Genomic DNA, 19963 nt, shown 5'->3' on the forward strand with positions numbered 1-19963 from the left:
ATTGGTTCATCCCTGAGGCTGTTCAATGCGCTCTAGGGGAGGAAATAAAACTCGGGACCTTTAAGCCTAACTGATAAAAAGATTTAGGTAACTTAGTATAAATTTAGGATGAGTTTAGGATACCTTTTATGGGGTTTATTGTGTCACCCTAAACTTAGGTCTCGTGTTTTCTTGCTCCCTAAGGGCGCTGTATCGTCCTCAAACAACTAATGCTGGGAGTAAACCTCTTAAAGCTAGGGTCATGACTAGGCTGATAGGGCCGTGTACGCTTCAAACATCTCTCCCGTCAGCGCTACAGCTGAGAATGGGTCGGAGGATCTGTTTCCTGGTAAGAGAACGACATTCTAATTTCAGGATCAGACTTAAGTCCTCGGGCGAGCCAGGGGCATTTAGCCTTAAAAACTGGGGACCATCGGTATTTGGTTCAGCCGATATTAGTTAAAGTGGCTGAAGAAAGCTTTAAGACGCGAGAATGAAGAACGCGAAAAGCTGAGTTAATGTTGTGAGTTTATTATGTAGTAGTGATATAATAATGAGCCACATGGTTACATGTGTTTTAGTCAACAAGTCTTCAAGAGGCCTCGACTCGCGAGACTCGGCCTCGGAACACAAATTACGAGATAAGCGACCCTGCCAAGTAAATTCTGCCACTCAGAATTCTAGAACGGCCTTATCGTCAGCAAAACTGGCTGTGATTGGCCAGAGAAGGTCATCTCCCCCACCAGTTGGGCTCTTCACTCGCCTTATCGGACCTTGACGAGCGGAATAAAATCAACCATTTCCTTCTAGAAAATAACCATGAGCACAGAATCTCACCTCTTGCCATCGACATCATCAACTTTCACATCAAAATAAACGCGACAGAGCCCCCAGAGACATGTCGTGGCTACCGAAAAACCTGTATCCGGAAGGCTCGGGAATTGACTCAAAGACAATCGAGGATATCGTCGTCCAGGACATTATCAAGCACGAGATGACCCGAAGAGAGCAGCTTGATCTCGCAACGGCTCTAACAGTTATGCTTGTGGCTGAGGCTGCCGATGAAACAACGACAAGCGTATGTATCGACTTTCCCTCTCATTTTCAGGGCGAGACTGACGTTCATAGTACGAATATGATGACGATGAAGAGTATGAGAGAAGAAAGGTAGTGCATGAAGTTCAAGTTGAAGCAGAAGAAGAAGAAGAAGAAGAAGATGATGATGATGATGATGATGATGACGAGGAGGAGGAGGAGGAGGAGGAGGAGGAGGAGGAAGAGGAAGATGATGAGTATTATGATGAGTACGATTCAACGGAGGATGGTTTATATGACGCATTTGACGACGTGAGCTCATATGGTTCTCTGCGCTTTCTTGTCCTCGACATGCCTGTTGAGAATGCGGAACCGGAGCCCATCACCCGAAAGCGAGCTTTATCTCGCGAAGAAACGCCATGCCCTTCATCAAGGAACCCAGCCAAACGACAGAAGATGGATCCATCCGCAGTATCAGAGCCACCCAAACCACAGGCTTCAGAAACGAAGGAACCGGCATCTCCTTCAGCCCGACCCGAGTGGCAACAATACGGCGGAAAGGAGATACCCAAATCACTCATCCCTAGAATCGTCCGGTCAGCTCTCCTAGGCACTCCTCTGCACGCGCTTCATCCCGAGGCACAATCGTTTCTCATGGCAATCAATTTCGACCTCCCTGGCTCCAAGGAACTGGCATGCGCCGTTATCGACATGGGCCTCCGATTCTCAAAGACAGCTACGAGGAGTGAGTACAACATTGTATTCAAGGAACTGGTCGAAAGCCATGGCCGGGTCGCGATGTACAATAGTGCTCATAACAACTTCGAGGCGCAGCATAAGCTTTTTTGGAACAAGGTCAAGAAGCATACCGGCAAGCCTGTGCCTCCTGAGCGATTAGTAGAGCATGACGCGAGAAAACGGAGACAATTAGCTGAACATCGCGCCAGAAGTAGGGCTTTACTTGCAGATCAGAACGCGAAGAAACTGGCTCTGCAGAAGAAGCTGAAAGAGGAGTTTGCGAAGAAAATGAGCGAAGGAGAGGCCAAGAAGTTACCTCTGGATGAGAGGGTGAAGAAGTGGCTGAAGGAGATTGTCCCGGTTGTTCAGAAGAAATAGCACGATACGGCAAGGCAAGGCATGGCATGGATAGCAAGAGACGGAAAGTTCAGTCTTTAGTGGAATGGGTTGCATCATGGCATTTATGAATACAAGATCGAGATACCCCCCTTTACACGATAGGAAATGACAAAGTTATATGTATTATGGATTCACTTAGCATAAGCCACACGATATCACTCAATTCTTGACGCCACGCAAATGCAGCTTAAACGGTCCGTCAAGCTGCACGATAGCACGCTACAGTCGTGAGTCTGGTGACAGAGCATGGCTAGATGGTACTATAATCGCGCGAAGTCTTGAATATCTGCCCACCATAAGAGCGGTCAAGTACAAAGGATTTCTACGCTTTTGTAGTTCAGCAGAACTACGCCATATATCGTCCTTCAGCCCTAGTTCGTGTTCGTATCAAGCGAACCTCGCTTGATCAACATTAATGGAACTCAATGCTTCCTCGGAGCGTGCAGCCGGTCGATTTGTCGACCCACCAACAAATTGAGACATTGAAACTTATCGATTCGCTGTCGATCACTGGGTGAAAAAAAAAAAACATTCTCTGAAACACCACATGTGCAGTTGGTGTGTGGAGTCAAAACAGGCTGAGTCGTGCGTGCATGCAGTGTCGTCCCGAGACAGAAATAGCTGCGGAGAGTTCCATTTTGCTGGCTGTGAGAGACTAAAGGCCAGACATTAATGCAGTGGGAGAGCCTGAGAGGTGAGTGCTGTGGTCCGGAGGGTTCGGGAGTCTTTGACATGGTTGATGAATAGTGCTGATCACATCTTTTTGGCGATATAACTCCAACGGACACGGGTCTTACATAGCACAATAGTCCATAGGATGAGGTAGATTTCGGTATGTTTGGTATCATAGTTGAACCAACGTTGGAAGCTGAAAAAGAGCCCAGACTTTGGGTCTAGATTCTACCGAAGAACCAACCGAAGGGAGGCAAGAAAACATGGGATGTCGATTCTGAGTGACAAAATCATTCAAGTAAGCCTCGTATGAATTTAGGGGCGCTTAGATCAGATATTTTTAACGCCTTAGTTCAGCATCAAAGGTTTTCTTGCTCCTTGGAGACACCCCACGTTGGCGGATGCGCTTGAGTAGAGTCCGCCTTGGCCTAACAGTTTCGAAGCCACCATCAGCTCAGTAAAGAACATTCGTTGTCCAGCGGTCAAGCTCAGTACAGCCGACAGTTTTGCTCTGTTCTACAGAATATGCAGGCGAGTAGAAGCGGTCAACTTGATCAATCTGAGAGAAAAGAACGAATCTTCAACGTTTAGACTCCGTCTCCAACGGAATGAGTTTTGGCCAGGAGATGCGCAATGCTTCATCGTCATCTAGCCCCTCGACGTACGTATGTAAGTGGCTTTTTTGGGGGCGGAGGGCCATCAAGTACCTGTACATACAAGTCCCCAAATGCTGCGCCAAGGGCTTACCGAGATGGGCAGGTCAAGCATCGATCGATACAAGGACCCCTATCAGATATCTCCAAGTCATCAGCAAGCCACTGAAGCAGCCCAGATTCACAGGTAGAGAGGTCTCATGGGGTTTCAGGCTCATCATGGATGGATGAGGTGCTGACGTCGATTTGTTTAGCGCCCCTTGGTCCAAGAGCCCGTTGAGCGGGTGATGGCCCATGACATTTCGGTCATAAACTTGGAATGCCCCGGTAGTAATTAGTTGGTTAATTAATCGTGACCAAGGAAATTATGATTGATCTCTCTCTTATTTCGGCCTCGGGGTATTGACTGTCACTGACATGCCGAACCACGAGGTACGTACGTATGTACTAAGGTAGACGACGTCTTCTTGGTCTTGTTGATGTCTACGACGCTAAGATCTCCGCCCAACGGACCGGTACCAGCAGATGGAGGAGCTTGTTCTGTAGCTTGTTTAGGTTTGAGTGAAGTGGTTGGCTGGGAACCACTGGAAGTTGGCAGCTTGCAGCGGGGACAGCGCCTAAAGGGTATCGCATGTACTGATACTTGTTCGTTTGGGGTGTCTCAGGAGCCCACCCACATCCATCTAGGCTCTTTCATCACAAAGGATGGAAGCTGGCTGGGCCTGGAGTGTGCGACACCGTTTCCAAGGTTTCTAGGTTCTTTACTTTCGAACACCAGACATACATACTATTAGCTTTCTCAACACTTCTTTTTCTATATTCTCTTCCTAGAATTACCTTATCTTACTTTATCCGCAGCTCATACTTTCAATTGTTCGTCATTCTTATGAGCTTATATCGCTATAGAGTTTGCTTCAGCCCCCTATAAACCAGAGAGTCCTTCGTCGCTGCCGCAACCGATCCCGTCACCATCGCCCATGTGGTTCTAAATAGAGTCTAGATTTCCACTTCGACTCTCCTCCTCCCTCTCCGTCCCTGTCTCCGTCTTGAATATCGAATACCGGACCGCAATGGACGCCGATATCTTCGCACGAAGTGGCGGCCTCGGTGGCGACCCGAGCGATCGACCTGGATTCTATAAACCCGTTGGTATTGGTTTGGCTGTTGGATCTGGTGTCTTTATTGGTATCTCTTTCGTCCTCAAGAAAGTCGGATTATTGCGCGCCAACGAGAAATACAACGAGGTCGCTGGAGAAGGATATGGGTACCTCAAAAACTTCTACTGGTGGGCGGGAATGACACTTATGATCATTGGCGAAATCCTCAACTTTGTCGCATATGCCTTCACCGATGCAATTCTCGTCACTCCTCTCGGCGCATTGTCCGTTGTCATTACAGCTATCCTTTCGGCCATCTTCCTCAAAGAGCGCCTCAGCATGGTCGGGAAAGTTGCTTGCTTCCTCTGCATTGTCGGCTCGGTTGTTATTGTTATGAATGCTCCCCATACATCATCCGTCAGCGATATTCAAGAGATGCAAAAATACTTTATTACGCCAGGATTCCTCACCTATGCCGGCCTCATTATAGTTGGTTCTATCGCCACTGCACTATGGGCTGGACCAAGATATGGTAACAAGAATATGTTGGTCTACATCTCAATCTGCAGTTGGATTGGTGGACTCAGTGTCGTCTCGACTCAAGGACTGGGTGCTGCCATCATTGCTTGGATCGGCGGCAAACCTCAGTACAAGGAATGGTTCCTATGGGTTTTATTCGTCTTTGTCATTGGTACATTATTGACAGAGATCATTTATCTCAACGTATGAGCCCAGCTCTCTGTTATATCTCAGTCACTAACAGTTCATCACAGAAAGCACTCAACATCTATAACGCAGCCCTCGTTACCCCGACATATTACGTCTACTTTACCAGTACGACTATTATCACGTCAGCAATTCTTTTTCAAGGTTTCAAGGGCACTGCCCAGTCTATCGTCACCGTTGTTTTAGGTTTCTTAACAATCTGTTCCGGAGTAGTGTTACTACAGCTTTCGAAATCCGCAAAGGATGTGCCCGACGCCGCAGTCTTCAGCGGCGACCTCGATCAGATCCAGACTATTGCCGAGCAGGAACAGCCAGAGTCGGAACCAAAGGCCGATGCCATCCGCGGAGCCGCTGCCATCGTGCGACAGATCTCACAGCGACGACTTAGAATGGAAGCCGAAGAGCTCAAGCGACTCCACGAGGAAAAGATGATGATGGACACCATGGACCCTATCCGAGAAGATGGACAGCAGCCAGAGTGGGAATGGGATGGCTTGAGAAGAAGACGAACAATGACTTTCAGGACCGGAACGATTAGCAGCTCTAGAGCAGGATCAGTTACATCGCCTCCACCACCGATGCCTCCCGCCTCACCCCGTTTTGCTGTAAGACCAAGCAGTCCAAGGCACCCACCTTTAGGCATGTCGCAGTTCCCGCCGGTCGAAGACGGAGACGATAGCGACGATGACAACAACCGTCAGGAAACAAACACACTCTTCTCTAGCATTGCAGGTACCATTCGAGGTAGAGCCCGAGGCTTCACCAACTTCTCAGGCCGGCACGCCAACGACGATCATGAAGACGATAAACCCCGGCCCCGCAGCCCGATGCACCCGGTCCCCTTGACTGAAATTGCCGTCCCCCGGGATAAGGCCGACGAAGAACACGCCGCTTACTATGGTCAAACTCGGGAGCACGAGTATAACGGACAGGATACTGAGTACCGAGGGGCATCGTTCCGAAGTGGTGACAGCCTTGCGCCTCCGACGCCCCCGCCTCATGGACAACCACAGGATACGACACGACGTCAGTTCTCATTCCATAACGTTTTCCGGCGGCCTCACTCATCGTCTAGATCAACATCACACGTCGCGGACCCAACGGAGGAAGAGCGGGCCGGACTCGTCAAGGACGATAGCCAGCAGGGCCCATCTTTTCTCTAGGGGCAAATCCGATGGGTAATGTCAGCATTCGGGGTGGTACCATGACATGAGCAAGGAAGGGGTGAAAAACATGCATTTGCACGGCGCTATTGGGGTTCATTTTTCTTTTGGGCTACTGGGTTTCGCTTGGTTGGGTTATTCGGTTGCATAGCGATTGTATAATGTCGTCACGCCTGGGTTAAGTAGGGTATAGAACATGGCTTGGACGGAGCGCGAGCTTGATGACTACCTTTATATACAAAACTGCTGTGGGACATGATGGCCGGGTCAGTGGAGGATAAGAACACGACATGATGAATAAAGATCAGTTGTATACGCTAAAAGATACTATCTACGAGACGACTGGGCTGAAGCGCTGGTTGCACGAGTGAGCGTACAAGACTAAGAGGAGAATCGCCGTTATTCATTTCGTGAATTCGTTCAAACCGTTACGCTATACCAGTCCAAAGCATCTCTGGAATAAGCTTCTGAACACCTCAAACTCCAAGCATTTAACAAAGTTTTAATCAAAAGACCTCCGATCCGCTTATTGCCAACTTTGGTCGTCGTTTGCTTCTTCCTCTCCTTCTACCAATCAGCAGCCCAACCGTTGTGCTCGAGGAACTCCTCGCAAGCTTGCTTCAGTGCAAGGTTTGGCCGTAGCTCAGAAGGCACAAGTGGCTCGCGCGTGAGAGGGTCACTATGATGCCTATTCAGGTGCTCCATGATCGACGCGCGCTCGTATGACTTTCCAGTCTTGGTCTGTACCTTGTTAGCAAATGTGCATTCGACTGTGGTGAATAAACTTACCATGACGGGATCAACCATGAAACCAAAGCTGATATCGTCAATGGCCCAATCTGGAACCTCTCTCTTCTTCTCAGCATCTGCCCGTGCCCTCTCAAAGATCTCCTTCATCCGCTGAATCTTGGCATCGCTCTCCTCCTCGATTTCCTGCCTCACCATTGCATCATCATCCGTCTCTGCGAGCATAGCCTCTTTGTCCTTGGCCAATAATTCAAGCATCTCCCTTTCAAGATCCCGCGATTCGCGAACACGCTTTTTCTCGAGATCATCCCAGCGCTCTTTCTTGCAGCGAAGAACTAGATCCGTCACAGCAGCGAGTGAACGGTCTCCCGTTTCAACGCACAGCTTGTGCGCATGCAGAGCGCTCTTGACCGCAGCGTCATAATCACGAAGAGCGATCTGTGCTTGCGCAAGGTAGTACCGGGCCTTCATGTTGTTAGGCGCTAGCTGCACACAAGCTTCGCAGTCGGCGACCACTGAGTCCCATAACTCAAGCTTAAGACGGGCCATGGCGCGATTAGTATAGAGCAGTGGGTTTTTGGGGTCGGCGATGATGCTATTGCGATGTTTGTCAGAATAAGCTCTCTCTCACACACACAAGTTGTGCTGTGCTGATTCTATGTGCTCACGCTTTGGAGTAGAGACTATCGGCGCCCAAGTAGTCCCCGGCCTTGAAACGGCTGTTCCCTTCATCCTTGAGCTGTTGCGCCTTAGACATGTTGAATCAAGTGCAGTGCGTGAGACTGGGCCCAGGGCGAGAGGGAGTGAGATGTGGTAAGACTGGACACCCAGTAATTAATGCCGTAATAGAAGATTCGTTACTGTATTCCGGATGCTCGGACAAGAGAACCCGGTATCTATAGAGGTGCTCGCTGGCTGATATTATGATGATGGCAAAGAAAGAAGAGGAGAATAAACTGCGCAGCAGAGCAAAACATAACAAAATCAAGAGAAGTCGCAGTGTGAAGTGGGCGGAAAATGACGGGAACCAAGCTGTTCACTCTAGAAAGACAAGAAGCAGTGGAGGGAGTAGTTTACTGGAAACAGCGAGCGAGCCACAATGACACACGTAACTTGACTTGACTTGGGTACACTCAAGTTTAGAGGAGAGAAGAGCAAAGGACCCTTGATTGTGGGAGGGTTTGATAGAGCCTTTGATTGGATTTCTAAGCGCGTGTTCCCTGGAAAGTTCGAGAAACAGGCGGGCCTAGAAAATTGCGGGGGGTGATTATTGTCAATAGACTCTTCATCATGAGACAGACAAGTCATGATGAACATAGGTTCATTCATATAAAAAATCAAAAATGCATTTATTGCTCAAAATCTACATGCACAAATCTATCGTGACTCTTGTCTCCAAGTCACCTGATTCTAAATGCTCCTCCAATATCTAAATGCAATGGATATCATGGATGTCATATCATGTCGTGTCCTGTCGACCATGTCGTGTAGTGGTATCCTAAAACTCCCCAAACTCCGTATAATATGTCAGCAAAAACAAAACAAAACAAAACAAAACAGCCTAAGGTAGCCAACTGATGCTCTCTTCTTTCTTACATCGCCACCAAACGCACTACCAAATTCTCCTTTGGTCGCAGTGTAAAAGCCGGTCCAGCAACTTCAACCTGCTTGTCTTCGTCTCCAAGAGGTTTCTCAATCTTGAACTTGCGCACCATCTCTACAAGCATGATCTTCATCTCCATGAAAGAGAGCTGCTTGCCAATGCACATTCGCGGGCCGTTGTGAAACGTCTCAAAGGCGTATGCGCTCGTCGCGTCGCCTGTGAGATCGTTCCAGCGATCAGGGTTGAACTCCTGCGCGTCTTGGCCCCAGACCAGAGGGTGCATGTTCATCACCGCGGGCGAGAGTTGAATCACGGCTCCCTTGGGGATCATAATCCCGTCGATTTCGACGTCGTCGGTCGCTTGGCGAGGTGCCATGGCCACTATATACATGTTAGCTAATGAATCTTAGTATCAGGGGATGGGAGATGGGTCACTTACCTGCGCAGTAGAGTCGCAGAACTTCGCGCACAAAGTTGTGCAGATACGGGAGCTTGTCGATATCGCTGAAGCCAGGCATGTCGCAAGTGCTGTCCATGCCTGCGATCTCATCTCGCAGACGCTGCTGGCAATCCGGTCGGCGTGACAGCTCGTGAACGGCCCAGGTGATGGAACAAGCTGTCGTGTCATGTCCAAGGATCAAAAGATTCAAAACCTATTACAACTGTTAGCACAATCCGCAACACTCAGAATTCAGGGGGTGACTTACATATTCAACGACGCTCTTGTCGTTCCAATCAGGGTCGGAATGTTCCAACAAACACTGGAGGGCGTCTCGGTTCTTTTCGGGGCTAACAAGGCCTTGTTCGTACTGGTTACGTCGGATCGTCATCAAACCTACAATGAACTCCCGGACTCGGGCACAGCTCTGAGAAAACTCAATGCATTCCTTCATGGGTACATACTGTCGAATCGGGGTTAGCGAGTTCAAGTAGTTGATAACATGGCCAAACGTGGAGGGCTGCATCATCGTGGTGAAGGTGTCAAACAGCGGAGACTCGTCGGATTCGAGGTGGTTAAGATCAAGGCCAAACGTTTCGAGTCCAATCACGTCGAGGACTGCCTTCCAAATATTGCTCTCGACTATAAGATTGTTAGCTCAGTCGCACAAAAAAAGGGGAAGGGGGTTACTTACTCTCAACATTACCGTGTTCGTTGCGATGCTGGGTCAGTACATCGCTCAGTTGTTCAGCCTTTTGCTGAACAACAGGGGAGAAGGTTCTGAGTCGAGCAGCCGAGAATGGTTCTAAGAAAGAGGTTAACATTGGCCTCAATTGGGGTCAGGGTTGGTTGTACTTACGACTGATGGCTGCTCGACGGAGCTTGTGAAGCTTGCCTTCAACAAAGGGGAGTCCATCGCCGATGAATTCGTGCGCGAACTGCTTCGCAAAGGCAGGCTTCACAAAGTACGAGCTCTTGGTCTGAAGAACCTGCTTGTATGCCTCGATACTGTTAACAAACAGTGTCTCACCGTTGGCAAAGTTCAGGTATCGAATGAAGGGGGCGTCGGGGAATTCGCGAGACCACTTGCAAAGGAGTTCAGGGAACCAAGGCACCTGAAGGAACTTTGCAGTCTGTCCAAGAAAGAAGGTATTATCCTATTAACAACGTTAGCAACATTATACGAAAAACGAATTGGGGGCTTTACTTACTTTTGGTCCGGGGAGATGTCGAAGAGGGGATACATAGAAGGGGTATACAAAGACGTTGAAGGCGATGATACCCATGACGAGCATACCCAAAATGACCAATCCCATTGAAAGGGATGGCACCAAGGAGAGCAAAGACGTCATCTTGGTCGAAAAATAGAACGAGTCGGTCGTACTCGAGCGAGATTGTTGGGCGCGAGGTGAGTGGAAATAACCAAAATATGAGGAGGGATAAGAAGATCAGATAGGTATCGTATCTTTCAAAGAGCAGGAAGAATGGGATTGTGAGGAGAATGGAGAATGGAGAATTACAAAGCCATGACGCAGGCCAGGATATCGATATATATTGCTGCTAATTATCGCACTGGCAGGTCTGTCATTCATTCAGTGTCCACTGTCCACGCACCTGGCGGGTGGCAACCAGTGGCAGACGGGGACAACGGCTGGCGAACATGGACGGAACATGTTGCATTGAGTTGACGTCTACGGGTACGGGCGAGATCAAGGCCCCGAACATGGAATCGAGCATCGAACATCTGGCGTTTCTGTATAGAGAGTTGTGGCACAGCCTATGCCAGTCCCAAGGCGTGATATGTATGGCCTTGGGGGGAGATGGGGGCCGAAGCTTTGTTGTCGATGCAGATATAGCGAATACTACGTTGAAAATAGAAAACAGGCTGATCACTCTACCAATTCGGAGAACATGCAACGATACCTTATCTATAGTCTATTCCGTCCGCTGTCACTCGAGTCTGCTGCCGTGCGTGGCAATTTCCGAGCAGATTTGAAGGTTTCTCGGAACGAATGGACGCTGGATGAATACCCTTTTGGGACGATGCAGTTTGCCGATGCAATTGGGACCTTGCTTTTCAGATGTTGAAGAGACATGGATTAAACAAACGTCAACAACCTAGTCTAATCTATTAGACTCTACAGATAACCGAGATCATCTGCGCTGTAGCGAGTGGTGGCGCTCAAGCGATGATACCTTGGGCCTGAAGATCTCCAAACATGGCTTGCTTCGACTCACGACAGTGGTCGATTCATAAAATATTCTGCTCAGCCTTGCAGTTCGTCTTACAGATCTTTCCGTGGCATGTCACACAAGATAAGCCACTTACATTTTTCCCGTTGGTTGTGTAACATGATAGCCTTACCGACTTTTCGAAGAGTGTTTGTATCGACTCGTCGGTGTTGGTGTTGTTCGTCGTTTCATGGGGTTCTGTTTTATATGAACGTTTGAGTAATATCCGGAACGTCACTCATTGTTCGTGCAGATGACATGGATCTCAAAGTGATCAATTATACGAGTCGACATGTCTTAGTAATCGTTTCATCATAATCATCCAGGTTCCTTGTTTGACATGTGAAGCCTCAATTGCCAAGGTCAGCCAATCAATGTGCACATAAGCTGCTGAGTCTTTGAGTTGATACTATAAATGAGAAACCCTGTGTATTGCAGCGGAAGAACGGCAAACACAGCCATATCAATGCTGACTACGCATGTACTCTCCTAATAGTCTACCTCGACTTCATGTCATCCCGGGCTATAAGATCTTGTGTTCCCTCTGATGGGGTCCTTGAGCCACCGCCTTTTATACACATGGATAGGAACTTGGAAGCCGAGTTGCTATCCGTCTGTACTACACGATATCTTGCAAAATCATCAAGATGAATATTCTCACCATGCAGATAGACATAATAAAATTGATTGACGTATGTGAGTGTTTTTATATACATTTGTTCGGCCACGTCTGATCTCGTAGCCATAAGTCGTCTGAACATAATGGACATATGAAAGTATGCTGTATCCTAGCCCATCCCATCTCATTCCAATCATAAACATATGGTCCTCATATATAGTAGTAGTCGTCATCATCATCACATTTTTCAAGGGGTATCCTCATGCCATTCAAACCCCCAAACCCAACGCCGTAGCCCAAGACAATCCACCCAAATAAACAATCAACTGATTCCCAACCATTCGACCATCTTGTCCACGGCTTGCCTGCCCTCTTGAATTGGTAGAATGGGCCAAACGTGTATCATGCCCTCTCCATACACCAGCTCGACCTTTGTACCCTGCTCCTTGGCCATCTCGACCATCTTCTTGGTATCAGGCGTCAGGAGATCCAAGCCACCTGCAAACACCAACATCGGCGGTAGTCTCAGATCTCCGTATATGGGACTAACATTGGGATGCTGAGTATTCATCTCTGGACAGATGAGTCTTGTGATCTCGGCGATGCCAGGGACGTCCAGCCATGGATCCTTGAGCGCTGCATTGTGGAGTTCAGGGTTGACAAGACTGGAATCAGTGCAAGGCGTGATGGGCACAATTCTCTGCGCGGTCTGTCTACCAGCCAACTTGGCATTCTGCGTGAGGACAAGAGCCATGGTCCCTCCAGCTGAATCACCCACAATCCAAAACGGCGTCCGATCTGGTGCCGATGCGAGTTCGTCGTGGAGCGGCTGCACGAACTCATACATCTTCATAAGCGACGTCTCAGGGCCAAGCGGGTATATCGGTACGGTAACAGTAGCATTCAGACGCCTCGCAAGCTGAGCCACCAGCTCCCAATGCTGGGGCGTGATATCAAAGACGAAGCCACCGCCATGGAGATACAAGATTCGACCACGAGTCGGCGTCTCTGTCTTTGGAGAGACTATGTAAACGACATAATTCGCGATGTGGCCCTTTCTCTTGTACTCCTCAACAGCGAACTCCTTGTAGAGGTGCTTGGGAGGTACACGCTCGGGACGAAGACGCTCCTTGGCGATGCGGTTGTTGATGCCCTCTGCTGAACTCCATGTGCTCTTGAACCACCACCAGATGATCCAGCTGAGGATGCGGGCTTTGAAGCTGGGCATTGCTGAGTGAGATGGAGTTTTATGAGGGTATCACGAGAGTGGGAATACCAGTATGCAAAGACTGCATGCAGTAGACAATGGATGTTCAAGGTCTACGGCTGCAACTATAGCCAGTTGTCATTATGCGCTGGCGGGTTTTTTCTGTGGAGGGGAATATGGGTACGAACAGTCATGGGTGGTTGGTGGTGAGGGGTCTAGGTCCACGGTCTATGGTCTATGGTCTACACCGCTATAGTAAGGTATGGCGCAAGTTGTTGAGGGGACAGGCATCTCAACGAATAGTGCAGTGTTGTTACACAGCATGGTCAAGTATTTTTGTGGTCAGTTGGGTTATTTGCAGTACGAGTTGGCTTATAAGACGATGGTGTAGTCTAAAATTTCAGTCTATCTCTACAATCTAGGGTAAGGTAGGTAGTCAGATATCATGGCCCCCAAGCCGAGGCAGACTAACATCATGAATTGTTAGGGAATCGTACATATTCTTTTACAAGCTTGAACCTGTCTCTACTGTATAAATTGATCTTACTTGTCAATTGCTGCAATAATCCGACTGTTATTGCAGATAATCCGATCGACCAAACGGATGATGCCCTTTACTCACCACTCCCGACCCCAGAGACTAACTTAGTGATCACCATGTGTTTGCTGCAGTTGCATTGTCAGATATTATCAGATCATGCTCGCATATATGCATTCACATTTCAGCTGTCACAAGGAGGCCCTTTGACCCGGGAGTCCGGAGATGAAAAGAGTGCGTGCTGCTTTAACACGGGAACAATACGGACATGAACCACATATACAGAAACGAGAACGAGAACGAGTCTTTGTTCAGGACAGTCAAGGGCATTGTATCAATCTCAATACTCATCGCGATGATTGATAAAATGGTGGTTGAAAACAGGGTTATCACTGTCTTGACTAGTGTCGCCTAGCTTTGAAAGTGGAAGTGATCTTCGAGAGCTAGACAAGACGAGTTGTGATGCTGCATGCCCAAACGTGCATGGAAAGGTCTAGGCAGGCCTTGGACGCTGAAGGATCTCGCTTACAATGACCCTTTTTTTCGTTTCTGTTTGCTTTTTGTGAATTGGGGTCTGAATAGAGGTGACATTTAACGGTTGTGTGTATAGTAAGACGGACGAAGGGATATCTTCAGTGTCTTCAGTCAACTGCCACTTCACTGACTTTGGTAGCTACTAACATCATGATATTCACAACAGTATAGTCGACATACTGTTTATACAGTAACTAGCTGATCCCTAAACCTCTTGTTCACAAAATAACTGCCAGTATCACACCTCTACCAAGCCATCAACCCTCTCTTCAACTTATATACCCAATGAGATCAGATCCTCACCCTAGACTCTCAAACCACCTCCGCATTTCAACTTCAACTAGTGCAAGCCCAACCGAGCCATCCTCTACAGTGCCCCCTACCCCCCTAACACCCTCTAAAATACAGCAGGGTCTGGTCTGCTCTGATTGGGCTACCGCACGTGCAACACACTTTAAATGAAGAGGCCTGACCTATGACATCCCTGCCATTAGCATTTGCTGGTTCCGGGTTTTCCCCTCCCTCGTTTCTTTTCCTCCACAAAAAATCGACGTCAGTGACTACGATAAACCGTTGCTCTTCCCCAGACTGTCACTCACTGTCGCTGTCACTGTTTCTTCTTCACATCTCGACTCCACTTCTTCATCCCATTTCCACCGACAAACAATTGAGTCATTACTACGACGGGCGATCACAAAACACAAGCAACTCAGATAATAAGACACTGGTTTCTTTCAACTGCGCGTATTCCGACATCATCACGAACAAAACCAACTCGGCTTTGCTCGGACCGTCGCTCGGCTACTCCGTCAACCTCTACGGCCAACCTCTCTCCATCACACCAAAGCACATCACAACACATCAGGTCGACACCCTCACGATGCCTTCACAACGACCGTATTTCCTCTCTTCTTTCCTCGCCGCCTTCCGTCCTCAAGGCCCCTCCATCTCTACTACCGCTCCCCATCAACATCAGCCAAACAAGCACACCCGAGATACAACGACGACCACAACTGCCACAGCAACTGTAGCAAACACAACCACCACTGCTGCTTCTACGTCACATCATCATCATCAGTCTCAACAACAACCAACCACTTCTAGTGTCGCCATCCGTCCGCCCCGAAACACCACTTCATCACCGTCAACCTCAACATCCCCCGCCAACAACACCGCCATTCCTATTCCTGGATCATCTGGTCGACGTGGAAGTGATAGCAGCAGTGAAGGCTTCCGTGATGTGATAGGCGCCGACAAGTGGTACATCGGTGGACGCACACCGGGCGGTGAAGAGAAGTTTTTCAAGCTTGGCGTTATCCGCCGGGTGAGAAGCAATGATGGCTTAAGTTTGGATCGTCTAAGCTTATAATCTGGCGCATGATTATTTTTATGAGACTTTTTACGACTACTGGACGGGGCAGGAAAGATATGTCCATGCATCACTCATTGCATGCATGATAAACCGCTCTGGTACAAACGCACGAACTTGACTTTTGCATGAATTTGGGATGCTCGATATGAAACTGGGTATGGTTGGGGCTACAAACAGGTCTGGTCTGGTTTGGTCTGGGGCTGGACCATGGGTATGGCGTTCAGTGTTTGGGTATATTTCACATCTGGCATGAAATGAGTTCCCAGCGATAAGAGGGCCAAATGCTTATCAAGACAAAATTACAAAAAGACTATCTTTTGCAACCACACCGCTCATATTCCCCCCGTCTTGTGTGTTTACCACATAAATCTTTGAAGTCGACCGTCGTCCAGCACAGTCCCATCTTCCGCCTTCCATATGTAAGGTTTGGTGAGGAAGATGTAACCTGTTGCAGCATTGATGGCGATGAACCAAAACGTCTCAATGATAAGACGTAGATCGTAGTGTTGAAAGAATTCAAACAAAGGCCTGATCTTTGGGTAATTTGAGAGTCTGGAAGTAACACCACCGTAATAACCATGATCATGAAGCCTCCACGCAGGTACAAGGAGCCTCCACATCACCCAGGGTATGATAAAGTATCGTGGCTCTACTAGCGGGGCCGTCATGAGTGATAAAGTCGTGGCAAGCAAGAATATGAGTCCAGTCGATGTTGAAGCTGGTATAATGGAAGCAAGAAGAGGGTCATCATCCAAAGCCCTGCTCAGCTCTTGATGTTTGGAAGTGTCCTGAGAATTCTCCGTTATCTCAGCTGGAAAGGCGGCATAAGTTTGTCTTGGCGAAAATCCAACGTTAGTCACCATAGGATGACTCAAGAAGGGAGGGTTTTCTGTTCCATTCCCATAAACAGAACAGGCGCGCATGTGAAGAGTGAAGAATCGTGAGCAGCCAGCAATGGTACCCCACGTCATCCACCGAGACAAGGTATAGGGGACAACCAAAGCATATCGAATCCAAGAAGCCCGTCTGATGGTATATCTAAAGATGTAGAACATGTAATGGCGGTTATCAGCCAGAGTAAAGGGGTGGATAATGGTGTTGTAGCGAACGATGGCAAGTGAGAGCACTATGGTCGCAAGGAGGTAGAGGGGCCAGAGTATAAGCTTAACCCCGAATATGAAGCTGGCGATTTCCAGTGGCTTCGAAAGTCGTGGGTATTTTCTGTCCGAGCTGCCAGTCGCTGAGTCCTTCTTAGAGCTTCCCGACCTTCCTGACTTGCCAAAGGAAAATGAGGTCGGCTTTGCACTGGTCTTTGCCTCGGGGGCTGGCTTGCTAGTTGATGTAGGCGATCGAGCCCGCGGCAGCATTCGCAGTACCATGTTAACGATGGGTAGGGCATACGGTACCAGAAGTGGTAGAGAGAAGAAAGCAAAGAAAGGCCATATGTAGAGCATCTGTGGGAGGTGGATAGTAGCAACATGGTTGGATTTGTCACCTTTTTGTCGTTAGCCATAGACTCGACACTATGCAAAGAGAGTACTTACCAAGGACAACACCGCCGTTCCAGGCTACGAAGCCACCAAATGAGGCAAGAACAGCAACGTAAGGCCATATTTGTCTAATGATGCGGATTGGGTTGCAAATTGCTGCGATTCCCAGACTCAATACACAGAAGAGCATGTCTGATCTTAGTTAGTGACAAGTTAAGCTGTAGGGAAGAGTCGGTTTACCGTCTGGCCACATCATGTGTAGTGGGGGGTCATGAACATCTCCGAGAGAATACCTCCAGGCAAAATACTTGATCTGCTCAAAAAGCGTCAAGATAACTGGCTGATCACCCTGTTCTGGCCGCAAGGTCTTGACAGCATGGACAGCTTCGAGGCCACCCATATACACAACTACCCAGAAGACATTGGTCTGACGAAAGAAAAGTGTGACAATTCCAAGGAGGATTGTTGTTAGATCGTTCAGAGCAGAACTACGATCTCGACCAATGCGCTGCAAGTGGTTCAAGTACGCGACCAGCACGGCTGCAGTAGATGCAACATCGGTGTAGTAAAGTCCAGAGAAGAAGAAGAGAAGCGGAAATAGCGCGACGTTAAGCGCGGTGTGAACTGCATATTGTGAAGTATTGCGTAGCCGAGTCGAGGTATGAGCTTCATAGAGACGTGCCTCGATCTCTCGACGGCACTTCAGGACCAAGATGGCGAGTATCACCAGGACAACGACGTTGGTAGCTCGTAGACTCTTGACATCGCAAAAGTATCCACTCACTGAACTACTAGGACGCACAACTCCAGGTGTTATAAGAGAAAGAAGGTAACTGTACTAGGCTCAGCATTTGCTTAGGGGTGTAGAAGCGCGTGAAATTTACAGCCCTGGTGGTGTCGTAATCTTGTCATCCCACTCTTGGAATCTCCCCTGACAGTATTTCTGCGCCTGCGGTATATGGAATACTTCATCCTACTTGAGTTAGCATCTGTGCAATGAGTACGATACAACATGAGGCGTACCAGGTAAGGCTCAGGGACCAGTGCTGAGACAACATACAACCAAGTGACAGAGGCGACAGAGAGAAAATAAAAGAAGAAACCCTCTAAGCGCGAGTTAGGACCTGAAGAGTTCTTAAATCGCCAGGCAAAAAGAGGTAGCGCAATGATGAAAGCTGCTACTGTCTTGTATCCTTGAGATATCTCCATCATGACAAGTGTTCACCAGCAGTTAGCTGAGGGCGAAAGAGACCGTGTTGGAAGGATCAGAATCCTCTCATGACTTGAAGAAGCTAAAGGCTTTCTTCAAGAGAGTTAGTAATTAAGAAATATGAAGGATAAATGAATGGCGAAAGTCAGCTTGAAGTTGTATAAGACGGGCAAGTTGTACATGTAGGAGAGAGAACAGTGTTTCGCAGTGAGTTAGTGGCACTGTACTTTAATGAGTGGAACATCATATCAACAAACCAAAATAGCCCAAAGCAACATATGACAGCCAAAAGGTATGATAGACTACAACATCGTCGTTTGAGAACCGTTCTATACTTTCCATGCCGTTGTAAGTTTTATTATTTTAAAGAGGACTTCCACAAACTGCCAGGCATGTCTCTGGCTACAAGTTAAAGTACTTAAACATCAGCCAATCACAGGGCGTACATTTCACAGCAAAATTCAAGGCTCATAACATGTCTATTGGAATATCTTATACAATGAGAGCCGGCACGGGCGCTGAACAACGTCTATCTTCCTCAAGTCCACCAGATAATTTAGAAAGGCTATACAGACTATTAGTAACTGACCACAATGCTTCGTATCATAATCCAGACTTACGTTGTCGGCGGGGTGGATCTCCTTTCGGAAGTAGTTGCCAAGGAAAGGGATCTTCTGTATAGGAATTAATATCATGTGTCGAATAGTATCGAAAGATGTTCGTTCGTACCTGGAGAACGTCGCGCTGCACACGGGGAATACCGTTGGCGAAGAGGAGGACAGCAACAGCGGCGGGAGCACCGTACATGGCCAGACGGGAGCCACTATAACCCAGTCAGTTCCCATCCACAGCATAACGATCGGCCATCCAGCAAAGTTCGTAATCAAATCCCAATCTCTCATCCGTCATGTCCATCTCAGCCGCGGTTGATCATTGCAAGACTTCGGAGAAACGGAAGGGAGATCGAAGTTCGAATCGTTTGTATAGTCGGTTCTCGATCGTATTCTCGGTTTAGAATCGTGCACTTACATTCGGAAGGCAGCCTCGGGGGTGATGCCAGCAACGTTGGGTTGAGGATGGTACCTATTCCAGAGTATTAGCCAACGTCACTATTTCATGTGAACCCTTGCGTCGAATTTCGAGAGTTGGAGTTCGCTTGTGCCTAGACAGTGCGCTTCGAATTCGACGTTCGGTGATCGTAGACTGATATAACGTACTTAGGACCATAGTTGCTCTTGAATTCCGACATGCGGATGGGAGTCTGGTGAGAATCAGGTCAGTCGATTGCACTCTTCGTTAAAGACGCCTCGAGCCATTCGTGAATATCTGTAGCTCGTTCTCGGCGGTCGTATCGAAGGGGTCGGACGTACGTAGGAGACCATCTTGAATCTTAGGGCGGTGGAAGCCTGTTTCGTCGTTCAATTGCTCGTCGATGTCGTCGTCGTAAAAGAAGGGCCTTGAACTTGGTTGCGCGAGTTTGCCGAACGGGAAAGATCGGGCTTGTTTGGCC

At 48.3% G+C, this 19963-nt stretch overlaps 8 protein-coding genes across 8 annotated transcripts; 3 read left to right on the forward strand and 5 right to left on the reverse strand.

Moving 5' to 3' along the window:
* Positions 1 to 877: 877 nt before the first annotated feature.
* FTJAE_10615 (uncharacterized protein) lies at positions 878 to 2130 on the forward strand (the record flags this gene model as incomplete). Its single annotated transcript, XM_037343476.1, has 2 exons — positions 878 to 1057; positions 1108 to 2130. 2 exons carry the CDS (start codon positions 878 to 880, stop codon positions 2128 to 2130), a joined length of 1203 nt encoding a protein of 400 aa, XP_037202346.1.
* A 2416-nt stretch (positions 2131 to 4546) lies between these two features.
* FTJAE_10616 (DUF803 domain protein) lies at positions 4547 to 6462 on the forward strand (the record flags this gene model as incomplete). The annotated part of the gene is made up of 2 exons (XM_037343477.1): positions 4547 to 5296; positions 5347 to 6462. The coding sequence occupies 2 exons, from the start codon at positions 4547 to 4549 to the stop codon at positions 6460 to 6462; spliced, it is 1866 nt and encodes a 621-aa protein (XP_037202347.1).
* A 567-nt stretch (positions 6463 to 7029) lies between these two features.
* On the reverse strand, positions 7030 to 7966 carry FTJAE_10617 (STIP1 likey and U-box containing protein; the record flags this gene model as incomplete). Its single annotated transcript, XM_037343478.1, has 3 exons — positions 7030 to 7203; positions 7252 to 7804; positions 7878 to 7966. The coding sequence occupies 3 exons, from the start codon at positions 7964 to 7966 to the stop codon at positions 7030 to 7032; spliced, it is 816 nt and encodes a 271-aa protein (XP_037202348.1).
* An 835-nt stretch (positions 7967 to 8801) lies between these two features.
* Positions 8802 to 10603, reverse strand: FTJAE_10618 (benzoate 4-monooxygenase cytochrome P450; the record flags this gene model as incomplete). Its single annotated transcript, XM_037343479.1, has 6 exons — positions 8802 to 9193; positions 9252 to 9465; positions 9520 to 9893; positions 9946 to 10056; positions 10111 to 10408; positions 10463 to 10603. The coding sequence occupies 6 exons, from the start codon at positions 10601 to 10603 to the stop codon at positions 8802 to 8804; spliced, it is 1530 nt and encodes a 509-aa protein (XP_037202349.1).
* A 1821-nt stretch (positions 10604 to 12424) lies between these two features.
* Positions 12425 to 13330, reverse strand: FTJAE_10619 (alpha beta hydrolase fold-3 domain protein; the record flags this gene model as incomplete). The annotated part of the gene is made up of 1 exon (XM_037343480.1): positions 12425 to 13330. The coding sequence occupies one exon, from the start codon at positions 13328 to 13330 to the stop codon at positions 12425 to 12427; it is 906 nt and encodes a 301-aa protein (XP_037202350.1).
* Positions 13331 to 15261: 1931 nt separating this feature from the next.
* FTJAE_10620 (uncharacterized protein) lies at positions 15262 to 15750 on the forward strand (the record flags this gene model as incomplete). Its single annotated transcript, XM_037343482.1, has 1 exon — positions 15262 to 15750. The coding sequence occupies one exon, from the start codon at positions 15262 to 15264 to the stop codon at positions 15748 to 15750; it is 489 nt and encodes a 162-aa protein (XP_037202351.1).
* Positions 15751 to 16109: 359 nt separating this feature from the next.
* Positions 16110 to 18452, reverse strand: FTJAE_10621 (alpha-1 2 glucosyltransferase ALG10; the record flags this gene model as incomplete). The annotated part of the gene is made up of 5 exons (XM_037343483.1): positions 16110 to 17248; positions 17298 to 17435; positions 17484 to 18076; positions 18128 to 18216; positions 18267 to 18452. The coding sequence occupies 5 exons, from the start codon at positions 18450 to 18452 to the stop codon at positions 16110 to 16112; spliced, it is 2145 nt and encodes a 714-aa protein (XP_037202352.1).
* A 557-nt stretch (positions 18453 to 19009) lies between these two features.
* On the reverse strand, positions 19010 to 19835 carry FTJAE_10622 (ubiquinol cytochrome c reductase; the record flags this gene model as incomplete). The annotated part of the gene is made up of 6 exons (XM_037343484.1): positions 19010 to 19018; positions 19074 to 19127; positions 19183 to 19276; positions 19483 to 19536; positions 19671 to 19714; positions 19824 to 19835. 6 exons carry the CDS (start codon positions 19833 to 19835, stop codon positions 19010 to 19012), a joined length of 267 nt encoding a protein of 88 aa, XP_037202353.1.
* Positions 19836 to 19963: the final 128 nt, after the last annotated feature.

The sequence above is a fragment of the Fusarium tjaetaba genome, assembly GCF_013396195.1.
Source record: "Fusarium tjaetaba strain NRRL 66243 chromosome Unknown NRRL66243_c0000249, whole genome shotgun sequence".
NCBI classification, from domain to species: domain Eukaryota; kingdom Fungi; phylum Ascomycota; class Sordariomycetes; order Hypocreales; family Nectriaceae; genus Fusarium; species Fusarium tjaetaba.